We start from the raw sequence: 15,241 nt of genomic DNA on the forward strand, positions 1-15,241 counted from the left end.
TTTCAGGTCGATCAGAGATTGTTTGGCGCATGAAATTATAGGTTATATAAAGGTTTAGTGGTTAAATCAGGGTCCAGGGGCCTATTTGTAATTATATTTAAGAAGGCAAGGGCTTGGTTTGTATTTTAGAAACTAATTGGGTTATTCTAAAAAGGGTTAGGGGTTTATTTATAAAGATGTTGCATAGTGGAAGGGTTTGTTTGTGAATATCATAAAAGGCAGGGATGCTTTTGCATAAAAGCCAAAGGGTGGAAGGTCTCTTTAATAAATAAAAGAGAGTGGAGGGGGTTTTGGGCTAATATGCCCCCTTCTCCTTCCTCCCGACCGCAGAACAGGGGAGGGGGAGCGGCTCGCCGGCAGCGGCCTGGGGCTCGGGGGGTGGTCGGGATGCGAGGGGAAAGGGGCAGGGAGGTTCAAGGGGTCGATTCCCCCCTTGGTTTTGAGGAAGGAGGCCCGCAGGGCGAGGTTTCACGGCGGCGGGTGGCAGCAGGCGGCGGTGGCGCTGGGTGGGCGGCTCAGAGGCGTGGCGGCGGTCATGGGGGTGGGGGAAAGCACCGGGGGACTCCGTGGAGTCGATTACCCGGCTCACCTTGGGCAGGGGTGACGCGCAGAGGCGGGGCGACGGGAGAGGGCGGCGGCGGTCTCTGGAGCTTGGCGTGGCGGCGCTGCAGGGCTAGGAAAGAGGCGGCGAGGGGCTGGGGTGACCGTGGTGGCTTATGGAGCGGAGGACGGCGCGGGAGGGGGTCGCTTTATAGCTGAGGAGAGGCGGTGGCGAGTCCGGGTGTAGGTGGAGGCCGGCGAGCGGCGCGGAGCGCCATTAATGGCGTTCGGCCGTCCGCTTGTGTCGTGACGCGGCGTGCGACAATGGCATCGAGGGCGTCGTCGAGCACGTGGGGGAGATGTTGTGCGGGCACAGGGGTGATGGCTCGAGCGGCGAGGGCGGGATGCTGCGCGCGGTCGTCCTGACGACGAGCGGCGCGGCGGGCGGTGCGGCACGCGGTGCACGCGCGAGCGGGGAAAGGCGGTGGCGGTGCGTGTGCGCGGGGAGTTGGCTTGGCACGGCTGCGCGCGGGCGGCCGGTGCCGTGGGCGAGTGCGGCTCTGTGCGCCGCGGCGCGGCGAGCGCGGGCACCCGCACATGTGCGCACGGGCCGGCTTGGCATGGCGCGTCGCTCGGCCAGAGAGGGGAGGCCGGGGGTGGAGCGCGCGGGCGTGCGCAGGTGGCGCCGAGCGTGGGCGTGCGCGCAAGGGGGAGCAGGGTGCGAGGTGGCGTGGGCGCGTGCGCGGGCGAGCCTGCGTCGCAGCGTGCGCGAGTGTGCAGGCGGTGCAGGGTCGGGGGAGGCGTGCGTGCGAGGGCCGAGCCGGGAGCGGCCGGGGCGACAAGCGGGCGTGGCCGCGAGCGGCGTCCGGGGGCGTGCACGTGGGCGTGCGCGGCCCGGGGTGCACGGCCAGGGAAGGGTGTGTGCGCGGGTGCCGCGGCAAGCGCGTGTGCGCGCACGCGTGCTCGTGCGCATAGGCAGGCCGGGGGCGGGGCGCGAGCGCAGGGGCAGGCCGGGAGCAAGGTGGTGGCGGGCTGCCGGGCCGGGCGGCGTTCGGAGGCAGGCGGGCGCGCGGGAGCGGGGCAGAGGAGAAAGAAGGAGGAAGGGAGAGGGAGGAAAAAGAAAAGAGAGAAAAGAGAAAAAGGAAGAAGGAAAAAGGGAAAAGGAAAAGAAACGGAGAAGGAAAAAGAAAAAGGGGAAAGAGTGGGAGAAAAAGGTAGGGAGATTGCCGGCGCCGATTGCGGCGAGCGGTCGCGCATGGCGACAGGCCGCTGAGCGGCGCGGGATGCGACGTTTGCGAGGAAAAAGAGGGAGGGTTCGGTCGGCGGAAAAAGAAAAGATGGGCACGACGAATGGAATCAGATGTTGGAACGGCGAAAGATCCTGGGAAGGTATTGGGTTTAGAGATAACTGAGCTCAACGATGAAAAAGTGTTTTGAAAAATATGTTTAGCGTGTGATTTATTTGGTGAATTTTTCGGGTCGTTACACCAGTCCTTCTCTGAGACCACCGAAGCAACTAGAGTATAAGTCAAGTATTCTTGATAGGAGTACTTAGCAAGACGACGTTAGACCACCTCTACCTATCTTACCTGGACCTCTTCACTCCCGTCATATCCCCTGGATAAACAAGATTCACTACTTAGTACACTTCTCGTTCCTCGTGAATTCGATACCCTGGAATACTCCAAGGTGAAAGCTACATTGGTATCTGTATGCTTGCGGATTTATTATGTTAGGTTAAGGACTGCCAACATTGAGCAAATAATCTCTTCACATTTTATAGACAGATGCTGGTAGGTAATGCAATCAAGTTCCCTCATAAATCATTTGAGATTTTTGCAGTGTCATTTTAACCACCGAACCAACATGGCACAAGATTTTAACATTATGATTTTTTAGCAATGGTGTATTTTTCTCTAAAATGCGAATACTAGAAGCATTCTGAAAGATAGTTGTGAGATGCCAGGCAAATTTTCAGATTTGCAAAGATTCCAATAACTCCTATATATATTTCACAGCTTACACAATTATGGCGAATTATTGTCACCAAAAGGTGTCACATTTAGTGCAATTTAGATTCTTCAAGCAGAGTAGTCATGAGCTTTTGGCACATAAGTTGGATGGCAAATGTTGTCCACGAAAAAATTGTACTTTAGAGTAGTATAAGAGCAACTCCAAGAGACCCTCTATATCTTTCCCCATTGTTAGAAATAGAGATTTTGATTGAAAGATACCCTCCAACAGCTTCTCTAAATGGTTATCCAAATATAACCATCCTCCATTCCGCATTTTTCGCTAACCAAAGATAGATAACGAATATAGCTTTCTAGAGTGTACACAAGATATAGAAAAGCTATTGGAGAGTAAAGGAAAACATTTTTATGGAGAAGGCTCTCCAAATGATAATTTAGAAAGTGAAATATAGAAATACTCTTGGAGATGCTCTAATGTACACAAATTTTCATCATTAACTGCTGTTGCTTTGAATGTTTTCGTGTGATGCTTTGCAACTAAGCAAATCTTGGACAATGCACAACTAATGCAAAAAATTATACCTTCTACTTGTGGGGAGAAATCTGCAAGGGATACAAAGAATATTGTAGTCACTCAAAATCATCCCAAAGCAAATGTTGACAAACTCCCCAGCTTCGCTATACAGAGTAGCCAGGTCTTGGTTCTAGGCGATTCCAGCAACATCATTAGGAACATCGTACTGAATGTAAGAACAAACTAATTCAGACAACAAACAAATCGAGTGATGAACAACTGATCCAGACCAAGAAAGATGAACAGAACGACTGACGAACAAATTGATTCCAGCAAAATAGGATGTTTGTAGTGTCCAAGTGAATAGACTTTTATACCCAATAAAGAGAAATAAGGAGGTGCTGCTGCAGTACTTTAGTAACTTTTCAATATACACAAAATATTTTGTGTATATTCACAGTTCTCAAGAAGTGCACTATGTTGTTGTCGTGCACAGACCCAGTAGTCAGCATCCAACTACTCAACTGATTTTCTATTGGCCTTAGGCCTCGCCTCGCTCCTCCGCAGTCCGCACCACTGTACTTAGGCCAGGAGAGGGCAGTGTGGCCTCTTCACACGATTCGCATGGTGCCAGCCCACTAGTTCAAGGCCAGATTCCAAGTTCTCGTTCCACCACCGCGCCATGCGCACGGCCAGTGTCTGGCGGGAGCCAACTCAACCACCACCAGTACGGGTAAATTTAGACATCTATTGCGGCTTCGGCAGCACGTCCGCTGTACCCGTCGGCCCTCCATGCGCCGGGCACTCAGATTGAACGCCCACCCCGGCTGCCGTCTTGCATTCAATGGCCAAACACGCATGGACAAACACGGCAGTGATGACCATCATTGCAGCTGAGAGTATTAGGCTACTATACCTCCGGTCTTATTTTCAAATAGAAAAAAGAAATCCAACTATAGTAGCTCTTGAATTAGGATAATCTTTGACCTTATTGAATCTTTGATTTCTAGAAGAGAAAATTAGCATAATTAATGCTGAAGTCAAATTATTGATAGGCTAACAATGAAAAACCACTACTTAATCAATGGTACATTTAGCACTTATCCTAATTCAAATCAAAAGCATCTACTCTAGTTACAGTAGCAGTACACAAAGTCAGTTACTGAGCTAATATTGTTATCGTGATAGAAGCACAAAGAGCATGGTTTATAAAAGAGTTGAGTTGTTTGTTTGTTTGTTTCAGGAAGACTGGAAATGCACATATATGAGATACTTGTATTTGTTGTGTTCCGTCAAAACCAAGGTCGCTGCCTATGCAACTTAAATGAAGGGGAACAATGACGACCAAAGCTATGGCCATCATTCAGTTGTGTGATGCATGTGCTTTTCAGTTCAGGAGTATTCAAGCTCAGGAATAAGCTTTTCCCTAAAGGTTCTATTAGGTGTACAAGAACAAATTGGAGAGCAAATAATCTCTTCACATTTTATAAAGTTCCCTCAGAAATCATTTGAGATTTTTGCAGTGCTGTTTTGACCACCGAACCAATATGGCACAAGATTTTAACATTATGATTGTTGAGCAATGGCGTATTTTTCTCTACAATGTGAATACAAGAAGCATTCTGAAAGGTATTTGTGAGATGCAAGGCAATTTTTCAGATTTGCAAAGATTACAATAACTCCTTTATTTATTCGAAAGCTTACACAATTCTGGTGAATGATTTTCACGAAAAGGTGTCACATTCCGTACAATTTAGATTCTTCAAACAGTCATGAGCTTTGGTCAGACAAGTTGGATGGCAAATGTTATACATGAAGAAACTGTAATTCAAAGTAGTATAAATGCACACAAATATTCATCGTGTGATGCTTTGATTGTTTACGTGTGATGCTTTGCAGCTAAGCAAATCTTGGACAATACACAGCGCTGAAAATTATACCTTCTACTTGTGAGGAGAAATCTGCAAGGGATACAAAGGTAGTGTAGTCACTCAAGATCACCCCGAAGCAGATGTTCACAAACTCCCCAGCTTTGCCATACAGAGTAGCCAGGTCTTTGTTCTGGCCGATTCCAGCAACATAATTTGGAACATCGTACTGAAATGTAAGAACAAATAGATTCAGACGACAAACAGATCAAGTGACGAACAACAGATCCAGACAAAAATGACGAACAGAACGAATGACGAATAAACAGATTCCAGCAAAATGGATTGTTGCAGTGTCCACCGCACCATTCATTAAGGAATGTGCCAAGTGAATCGACATTTGTACGTAGTACAGAGAAAATAAGGAGGCGTTGCTGCAGTACTTCAGAACTCTTCGTCTTGCGCAGAATATTTTGTGTATATTCATCGTAAGGAGTTCTTAAGAAGTGCATTGTGTCGTTGTCGTGCACAACCTCAGTAGTCGGCATCCAAATGCTAGGCCGCCAGCTGCTTTTTGGTTGGTCCTAGGTCTCGCTCCTCTGCAGTCCGCACCACCGTACTTGGCTAGGAGAGGGTGGTGCGATCATTTCACACAATTCGCATAGCGCCAACCCACTAGTTCGAGTCCAGCTTCCTGTTCTCGTTCCACCAACACGCCGTGCGCACGGCTAATGCGCGGCGGGAGCCTAGTCGACGGTGTCGGTAACACGGCTAATGCACGGCGGGAGCCTGGTCGACGGGGGCAAATTTTGACGTCCGCCGCGTCTTCAGCAGCGCGGATGCTCTACCGGTCGGTCCTCCTGTGCCGGGCACTCGATCTGACGCCCATTCCAGCTGCCGTCTTGCTCAATGGCCAGACACAGCACGGACAAACACGATGGCAATGGCCATCATTGCAGTAGAAAGTACAAGGCTACTGCACCTACGGTTGGTCCAACTACAGTGGGTCCAGTACCTGCCATGTGTAGCGTATTGTAGGAGGCGGTCGAAGCCACAAGTAGCTAATCGAGAGAGGTGACACGGCCCTCGCCAGTTCGCCGCTGGCCGACTGGCCGCTGCCTGCTACTGCACGCGCGTCGCGTCCAGGTCCAGCACGCGCTAACCGGCCATTCCTACCACATGCCCGCGCACATGCGCGGCGCATCACGAACCCCACCGGGGACCGCGGCCGCACCGTGGCCCTCCTTGTGCGTGCGTGCGTGGCGCCCGCCCAGCACCCTGTTTATGATAGCAGGCTAGCAGCGGCTCGTTCGCTGACGCGCGGGGGACACGCCCCGCATCGCATCGCATCGCATCGCATCGCGGGACAGATGCATTGATACTTTGATAGAGTCATAGAGATGATACGCAATTACCCACCTGGATCCGCCAGGCCGCCACGTACAAAAACAAGGCGCGCCGGTAAGCAGCGGCGCTGGCGAGCGCGACGCGATTGGCGTGCCCAGCTGCTTCGCTGTGCTGTATTGCAGGTAGCGTGGCACGGTTGAGCTACTGCAGCTGGCTGGTATTCCCTTGCGCTACGCGACGGTAGTGAGTAGGATCGGAGTAGTCACGGCACAATGACAGCATGTACGCGTAACGGCCGTGCGTGCCGTGGGCGCAGGACCACGGCGCACCAAACAGACACGCTGGGAGGCTGTAGAAGCCTGCAGCACTGGCTTGTCTGGCTAGCAGTAGTTGGGGAGTGGGAACTGCTACTCCCGCTGGCCAGGTGATCAGTAACCCCGTGGTCCGTGGAGGGATGATCGATCGATCAGATCAGCGCGATTAGGGAAAGGGTCCCGGATTTATCGCGGGGGTGTCACAGGCTCACCGTCGCAGCACGGCGCGTACGAGCGGGGGACACCGGACCGGAGCGCAGTACCGTACGCGCCGGCAAGATCAGGCAGAGCCTGCTGGGACGGAGTTGCGGCCGGCCGGCCGGCTGGGGCCGCGGATTTGGAAGCTAGCTTGCGGTTTGTTTTGTTCGGTGGCCCTTGCAGCTCTGGGACAGACCTGCTTCACGTGCTGCCGCCCCTTTGCGTCTGGTTCGCGCCGAGATGTGTGTGGACGGGCGCGGAGGACAGGCCAATAATGCAGACTTGGTTGCACTACCAGCAGGGCAGAAACAGGATCAATCGGTTACGTTTTTAAGCTGGATGACTACGGTCTACGATGGATTGTTTTGAGTGAAATGTGTAGCTTACGGTTACGGAGAAGAATAAAAAAAATCAGTGTAGCATCTGACCAAGGTGTCACACGGCCGGATGTGTGCCACTCAGTGTCCAACAAAGAAAAGCGATTGATTTGAGGCTCTTGTTGGCTTGTTGCCTTAGGTTCTCGACAAGATGCCACTGCGCCGGGCTATGGAAACACGTCAAGAGCGGATCTCCATCCCTCGATCGCAGGGGATCAGAGAGAATTATTGTCGCTGACAAGGACAAATCACCAACCACGCAGAAGCGCGAGGATTGGCCTCGGCAAGGAGACAGGAACACCACCGGAGAGAATCACTCGGTTGCATAGTCAGTTTGCAGCACATAAGCACATGCGCAGGGAGTCGGGGAATATCAATCACAATGTCGACGACGGTACCATGTTACATTGTTACATGCATCTGGAAAGAGAACATTCCACTCTATGATTGTACATTTCTATTTTTCAGGTAAAACACGGCAAAAACATAATCTAGCAGTCATGCTCGTCCACTGGCAACAGCCCCGGTATACCTTCAGATGAGCTCCCCTCTGCATCTCTCTCTGTAAAGGCTGTACAGGTTCCTGGGTGTGAGTGAAACGCATGGACCCATTCCCCAACTGGCAACTGCCCAGCTCAAATTCCGTAGTCCATAGCTTTGGGGAAGTTGCAGTATGCACGGGCCAGGGAGCTTCAGCTTCACGGTATCAACGGGTATGCTGCTACGATGCAATGCTGATTAAATAGCACAAGCTGGCAAACCTACTCGCGTCCATAATCCACTCATGATTCATCTCGCTATCTCCTCGAGCCTCTTGAGTATATGCTTCGTGTTGGGTCTCAGCGACGGCGACGGGCTGCAGCAGGCGGTGGCCAGCTCGAAGTAGGCGTTCAGGTGCCTCTCCTTCCCCGACCTCCGACAGTGCCTGGCGAGATCGGAGCTGAAGGCCTCAGAGATCTTCCTCTCGAGGACCAGGTTCTTGAAGGAGGCCGGCAGGAGGATGTCCCGCGGGTTCGGCCGGCTGTCGTCGGCGTGCTCCTTCTGGGCGAGCATCTCGAGCAGGACGACACCCAGGCTGTAGATGTCGCTCTGCCTCGTGGCGTCCCGCATCTTGATCAGCTCGGGCGCCTTGTACCCCTGCGCCGCGGAGGCTTCAAGCATCTCCTGTGCGGCGGCGGGGTTCAGCAGGAGGTAGAGGCCGTAGTCCGATATCCTGCACTCGTTGCTGGCGTCGAGAAGGATGTTGCTCGTCTTGAGGTTGCCATGAACCATCGGCTTCTCCAAGCCTGTGTGGAGGTGATCCAGGCCCCTGGCAATGCTGAGAGAGAGATTGCAAACTATGCTCCATCTCTGTGACTCGGCGATCCCCTCTGTATGTGATGACAACAAAGAAATGAGGTACCATCACCACTAAAACCAAAAAGTGATGAACAGTTTCGTATTTCTTTTATTTTGTTAAGAGCATCAATTGTTTTCAGTGATAAATCATCATATTCTGTTAAAGATACTGATTCAACAACCCATTCAAATAAAAAATTCGCATGAACAGTGTAAATCATTTAAAAAGTACTAAGTTGCTAATACAAAAGCCCTCTGCTTTGATCTAGACAACAATACCTCTACTTAAATAGCCATAACCAAAAATCCAACCTATCACTTTATAGGAAAGATCATTTATTAATCAGAATGCATAGATCGAACTGACTGTTCCCTAACTACTATGATTTGCTAAGTGTGAGCTGAAACTAGCAACCTTAACAAATAACACTATAACAGGAGTGAGGACATGGCACCAGGACCATTCGAAGTTTCGAGCTGACAGCCAAGCAGAAAAGGTCTCCACAAGAAAGTTGATTTAGTGTCGAATATAATGATGACAACAACAGATAGCATCATAGCAAGAACACATGGGGGTACCTACACAATCGCCGGAGCCCCACCCAAAAAGGAAGTTAAAGTCCTAGTGACCCTGCTACTGATCTGCTCATATTAATATCTACTAGTTTAGTAATGCTATGACCCTTTATGTTTTATGGAGAAAAAATATCAACAGACTTACTATTTCCTCACCCTCGGATCTCATGTGTATTTTGTAACATAACCAAATTAGATTAAACTTGTTATCAATATTCAGGACCAATTTCAACTCATTTGAGCTGACGCTTTCAATTTACTTCAGTCGAACCAAACTCTTAAAAAGGACATAGTTATTGCTCACTAAAAAAATGACAGATTCCTGTTTGGCTGCAAAACAATTACATTTTACCAATACTAAATGCATACTGAAAAGAACTAGTATACTATGCATAATGGATGGGTGCCATGAAGAGAACAAACGCCCTAGCATTGAAGACTTCAGCTACGTGTGCAATACAGGTGTGAGATCTTGCTTTGACGGTGGTCGGAGATCTTGTTAGAAGAGGAGACTTCTGTCGACAATAATTGACCCGATGACCCCCCACATTCAACCAACGTTAGAGTTTACAACGTCTCATCTTTGGCACGCAATTAAGCATTAGTGGTGAAAACAGGGTAAAATGTGAAACGTAAACGAGAGTAACAGGCAGGCAAAGGGCTACCAACCTTGCAAGAAGCGGTGGAGCGAGCCGGCGGCGTAGAATGGGTGCACGAGCAGCTTCTCGCCCCTGGGCCCGACGTACACCGCGCGGAGCGGCACGAGGTTCGGGTGGCTGACGGCGCCGATCCGCCCCGCGGCGGCGTAGGCCTCGTCGGCCCCGACGGCGCACGCGGGGCGCACGAACCGAAGCAGCACGGCGGCCTCCCCGGAGCGCACCGCGGCGCGGTACAGCGTGCTGTGCGCGGACTTGGCCACCACCTCCCCTGGCGCCTCGAGGATGGCGGCCACCGACAGCGCCTCCCCGCCGGGGAACTTGACGAGCGCCTGCGCCCCGCCGCCGCCGTACCCGTACCCGCCCTGCGGGCCCACGCCGAGGCGCTCGGCGAAGGGGCCGAGGTACGGCAGCGCGCCGAGGCGGTCGGCGATGGGCGCGAAGTAGGGCAGCACGGCGCCCCCGCTGGGCGCGCGGCGGCGCAGCCAGCCCGGCAGGCGGGCGCCCGACGGGACGTAGCGGTCGAGGCGCAGGCCGCGGAGGCGCGGGCGGAGGAAGCGGTAGAGCAGGTAGGCGAGGAGGATGCCGACGATGGGGAGCAGGATGGTGTTGCTCCGGCCCGTGCGCACCGGCTCCTGCGACGGCGTGTCCGCCTCGGCCGCCCCCGCCATCTCCATCGTGGCGCGCCCGGTGCTCGGCGTAAAATAGGCGCGCGCGGGGGAAACGGAAGCTAGCTGCCCGGTGGCGGTGGCCGCGCTCTCAGGCTAGGTCCTTGGCGGCGAAGCTAGCTGCTAGGCAAGGCAACGCAAGCTCTTGTTTGCTTTGCCTTGCTCTGCTCAGTTGCTTACCACTGGCCGTTCTCCTCCGCCGCAGGGAAGGGAAGGGAAGGGAGGAGGAGGCGAGGAGCTAGCCTAGCGGGCCTGGTGAGCTACTGGCTGAGGGTGGCTGGCTGGCTGGCTCGTCCCCCCTCGAGGCTTTTATCACTGTGGGGACTGTGTGAGCAAGAGAGTGCCGGAGAGGATGGCTTCTGCCAAGCTGCTGCCTTCTTTATTAGTTGCCTATTTTCTCTCCTCTCTTTTCCTTTGAGGCCTTGGCCTTTTCCTTTCGGAGATTAGCGTGGTAGGTGTTTGGCATCTCGCTGCGAGCAAGCGCTTTTGCTGCTTTTTCCCGTTGAAATTTTGGCAGCCGAGAAGAAGGTCCGGGGTGCAGGTGCGCGGGGCACGGCGCGGCTGGTGGCATCGGCGGTTGGGGGCACGGGACCGGCGGACGGAAGGTATCCCATCTCCATCGCGGCCCGGCGTACTCACGCACGCACGTTGGCTCCTGTCCGTGGACCGTGGGGGATGCTGGTGCCCCGGAACAGGACGCGCGCGGGCGGGCGGCGGTTACAGTCCCGGCGGCCGGGCGTGGCAGAGGGCTCCATCTTGGGATCGTGTCAGGATTTTGGGATTGTGGGACTGCGTAGGTTGATGGTGGACAGCAACATGGGGTACTGTACTGTACTCTCGTCAATTGAAGTCTCCTGATGGTGCATTAAAAATTGACGGAGTAAACTTTCAAAAAAAAATTTGACGGAGTGGTTCATCACTGCTGCTGTACGACAGTACGAGAGGCAGCAGTGCTAGTACAAGCACGGGGATCTTCGGTCTGTCGTTCAATTAATTTTGTTCTAGGACAGGTTTAGTTAGCCTTTACGGTATTAATCTATTTTAGTGATGACAGTTTCGATCTAATTGTGACGATATAGTTGTCACCGTTGGCGACGAGTGATGGATGGCACGCGTACGTACTCTCGTTGAACAGGCACCTCCAAACCTGCTTTTCGCAACCACCGCTGCCATTGCCATGGCTTCACTAGGAGCTCACCAGTCTGTTTACGATGTTTAGTGAGGACGTACCTGACGAGATTGAATTAAAGAGGAACTTCAGCTACTGTTCATTTAAGAGATCGGTGCTTTGGCACAACACAAATGTGCCTTTTCAGTTTTCACGCTCCTGTTGGGAGGTCTTGTTCATTTGTTCCTCTCAAGAAGGACGGCTACATGCCTACAAATGTTCTCGGATGCGTCCAACTGACGAGCAGATGGGGCAATGACACTTGATGCACAAGTCTAGCATAAGCAACTATGCATGGCCCACACACGTCTCCGTCAGACTTGGGCCGTGGTGTTCGCATGTATTATTGTCTTCAGTTCTGAGGCAATTAAGAGCATTATTATTCAACTCACCATTTCACCCCCACTGATGTCGCCTACACGCATGCATGCCTCAAAAGATTCTTACGAGTTGGTGTTTATGTGCGGATTCTAGTAGTTCATCCTATCACTACAGTAGTAGTACATATCAATTTCCAAAAGATACGAAAAGGACTGTACGAATGCGCTGAATGAACACCGTACGCGTAATTTCAACATGTACACCCGGGTCTCCGGCTCCAAGTTGTGTCGAAGCAAGCACCCAAAAAAACAAGAGAAATGGTACAGGGCAGAAACACGATGGTACAGACGGATATGAACGGATGAACAAATACGTACGACTACAACAGTCGCCATCCGTCATGTGTGTACAGTGTGTGGGTGCTCGGCATTTGGCAGAGCATGCATGGATCCAACGATGGCAAATTGGCAATGCATGCCATGGCCGGCTGCTAGTGTCTCTGCAGCCTGATCTGCTCCCTGAACTTGGCGATGAACTCATCGGCCTTCCTGTCCACCTCCTCCTCCCCGTCGGGTGCCGCCTTCGCAGCCAGCTCGAGAAGCTCCTCGTCCACAGACGTGTCGCCGTCGCCTTCGCTACGATAGTCATTGGTGCAGGCAGCCGCGAAGTCGCCGCGGACCGATCTCTCTGAAGACACGGTCATCTCGTCCGACCCGTCGGCGTCCTCGTCGCCCCAGTCGGTGGCCTCGCCGTCGTCGTCGCTCCACGGCTGGTCGCGGGGCACCGGAGGACAGTGACCCGGGACGAAGCCGCTCGAGACGGCAGACGGCGTCGCGGCGTTGAGGCCGAGGGATGTGCCGGCGCTGTGGATAAAGAAGGGCCGTGACGGCTGTGGCTGCGAGCACGGAGACAGGCCCATGTCGGCGTCGAGAACAGAGGGCGGCGAAGGGACGGCGCCTGCGCCGGCCCGGAACCCCGACGACGACGGGCAGCTATCAATCTCTTCACCGGAGGCATCACCGGCATCGCCATCGGTTTCGGACTCCTTAGCCGAAGACGGCGGGGTCTTCAGCCTCCGCACCGGCAAGGAAAGCGGCCTCTCCAGCGCGCCGCCGCCGCCGCCGTCGCTCGGCGCCGCGTGATCCGCGACCACGACGAGGGGGCCGTCGGGGTGGTACCGCGCGTTCCACGCCAGCGAGCCCTCCTTGGCGATGGCGGCACTGCCATTGCCGCCGGCGTCGGCGTTCGTCTGGGTGAAGACGCCGTAGGAGATGACGAGGCCGAGGAGGACGAGGTGGGGCACCTCCCACACCGCCTGGGCCAGCGAAGGCAGCAGCGCGAGGAGCCCGACGGCGGCCGCGAGCAGCGCGGCCGCGGGCACCAGGCCGGAAGGGATCTCCATTGCCCTCGGCGAGACATGACTTGTTTGCGTGGGGCTCGGGGTTACGCCGGCCATTGTGCGCGGGGCGCGGAGAGGGGCGAGGACTGCGCTTGCACGCGTCCGGTTCTTGGGTTGTGGTTTAGGGATGGGTCCCCGTGCTTTTGCTACTAACCTGATGGCCGTTGCCTTTGCTCCGGATTCCTTGCTTTGTCGCGAGGAGGCGAATGAAGCACGCGGCGCCCGAGACGACGGGGCTTGGCTGCGAAGCAACAGTGGAGCAGCGAGGGAAGACGATCATGGTGGTGTGGTTTCAAACTTGAAAGGCTGCTGGCTGGCTTTGCCGGCCGCGTGGTCACTTTGGCATAATCACGTTCACACGCCACGGTGACAGTCCGGATCAAACCGGCTGATGAGCGGCGGTGAGACAATGATGTGTTCTCGTGACTTGAGAGCAGCGAGCAAAAAGGAAAAGATAAGGGGCAGGGCCAGGGCCAGGGCCTGGGCATGTAGACGGGGCCTTTTCAGTCTAAAAAAATAGAACAATATGTAAAATTTAGAATCTATTATCTATTCAGCTCCTAGTACATAATCTTTACTTGAACAACATATTTCTTTTAGTATTTCAAATAAAATCTTCAATGGTATAATCAATCTTCTCAACCAATTTACTCTCGAGTGCTATTGTGGCAAATTATTAAGTCTCCTTTTGTGTCATTCATTGTCAAATGCAAGTAGAACTTCAGTAAAACTTTAGGTTTTGACAATGTAGCACATTTTGTTATTACTTGACAAATAATGTCCAATCATAGACTAATTAGACTTAAAAGATTCATCTTGTACTAATCAGTTAGACTGTGTAATTAATTATTTTTTAAACTACATTTAATCTTCATGCATGTGTCCGAAAATTCGATGTGATAGTTACTATGCAATTTTTTTTAGAAACTAAACAGGGCCTACTTGAGTCTGAAAAGTCAAGCTAGTACAATAGATTAAATTAAAAGTTCTAGTTCGTATACGCGAAGGACAAAAAATAGAGTCGATTTGAATAAGTGAAGAATAAGAAATTACCTTGACGTACGTAACCTTTCGAGATCAACTTGCAAGTTGCAAGGCAAGGATGATCCGATGTGAGGCCGTGCAGGTGTGCAGCACTGCTGGCCGGCTGGCCCTGAAGCGCACCCACCCAAAGCCCGTGTTTAGATCATTTTGCCCAAAATTTTTGAAAAATAATCTTACTAATTTAGAGTACTAGCCTATCAACACGTGCTCCCGCACGGGCTAGTTAGAGTTATTTTAAAAATATATCATATAACTAATAACTATAATTATCTATTAATGCACTCTTATTTATCATAATATAGTTGCAATAGATTTTATTTTGCACCCCACCTCCATATATTTTTGATATATATATTTAATTAAACTACTTATTTATGAATTAGTGTTCTTATCTCTTTCATCTTACATAAATACACATCGACACTTATAGTAGGTAGTATTTTATGTAAACAATAATATAATAATAATTTAGATTCAGAATTAGGGATTAATTAACTTTTGTAATAATAATTATTTAGATTCAGAATTAGGGATTAATTAACTTTTGTAATGATATAATTTAATAATTTAGTACAAATTTAGGGGCTATTTTGCATTATTGTTTTAATAGTATAGGTGGGTAATTTACATGAAGATTAGGGGGTTACTTTAGATTTTTTTATAGTGGCAGAGGTGGGTAATTTAGATACATGTTTAGTGGGTTACTTTAGTCTATTTTTATAATGAAGAGGTGGATAATTTATTAGAAAAGATAACAGATCCAATGACTATCATGATTAGAGTAGTTAGATGGATGGCTAGATGTTTCTAATTTTTGTGAGAATTTCTATGACTTCTCTATTTTTTTAGAGTGCCCACCTAATATTTTAGGTGGCTTCACGTGGAGACTTCAAATGAGCCTCCAATTAGTAATAGTAAGATTAAAAAATTATTTATAAAA

At 51.4% G+C, this 15,241-nt stretch overlaps 2 protein-coding genes across 2 annotated transcripts; both read right to left on the reverse strand.

Annotated features, from left to right (window-relative positions):
- Positions 1 to 7,464: 7,464 nt before the first annotated feature.
- LOC120656682 (putative kinase-like protein TMKL1) lies at positions 7,465 to 10,756 on the reverse strand. Its single transcript, XM_039934862.1, has 2 exons — positions 9,715 to 10,756; positions 7,465 to 8,501 (listed from the first exon to the last, which is right to left on the reverse strand). The coding sequence occupies exons 1-2, from the start codon at positions 10,376 to 10,378 to the stop codon at positions 7,921 to 7,923; spliced, it is 1,245 nt and encodes a 414-aa protein (XP_039790796.1). The 5' UTR covers positions 10,379 to 10,756; the 3' UTR covers positions 7,465 to 7,920.
- Positions 10,757 to 12,059: 1,303 nt separating this feature from the next.
- LOC120656683 lies at positions 12,060 to 13,492 on the reverse strand. The gene has a single exon (XM_039934863.1). The coding sequence runs from the start codon at positions 13,312 to 13,314 to the stop codon at positions 12,349 to 12,351; it is 966 nt and encodes a 321-aa protein (XP_039790797.1). The 5' UTR covers positions 13,315 to 13,492; the 3' UTR covers positions 12,060 to 12,348.
- Between the last annotated feature and the right edge of the window lie 1,749 nt (positions 13,493 to 15,241).

The sequence above is a fragment of the Panicum virgatum genome, chromosome 1N (assembly GCF_016808335.1).
Source record: "Panicum virgatum strain AP13 chromosome 1N, P.virgatum_v5, whole genome shotgun sequence".
NCBI lineage: Eukaryota > Viridiplantae > Streptophyta > Magnoliopsida > Poales > Poaceae > Panicum > Panicum virgatum.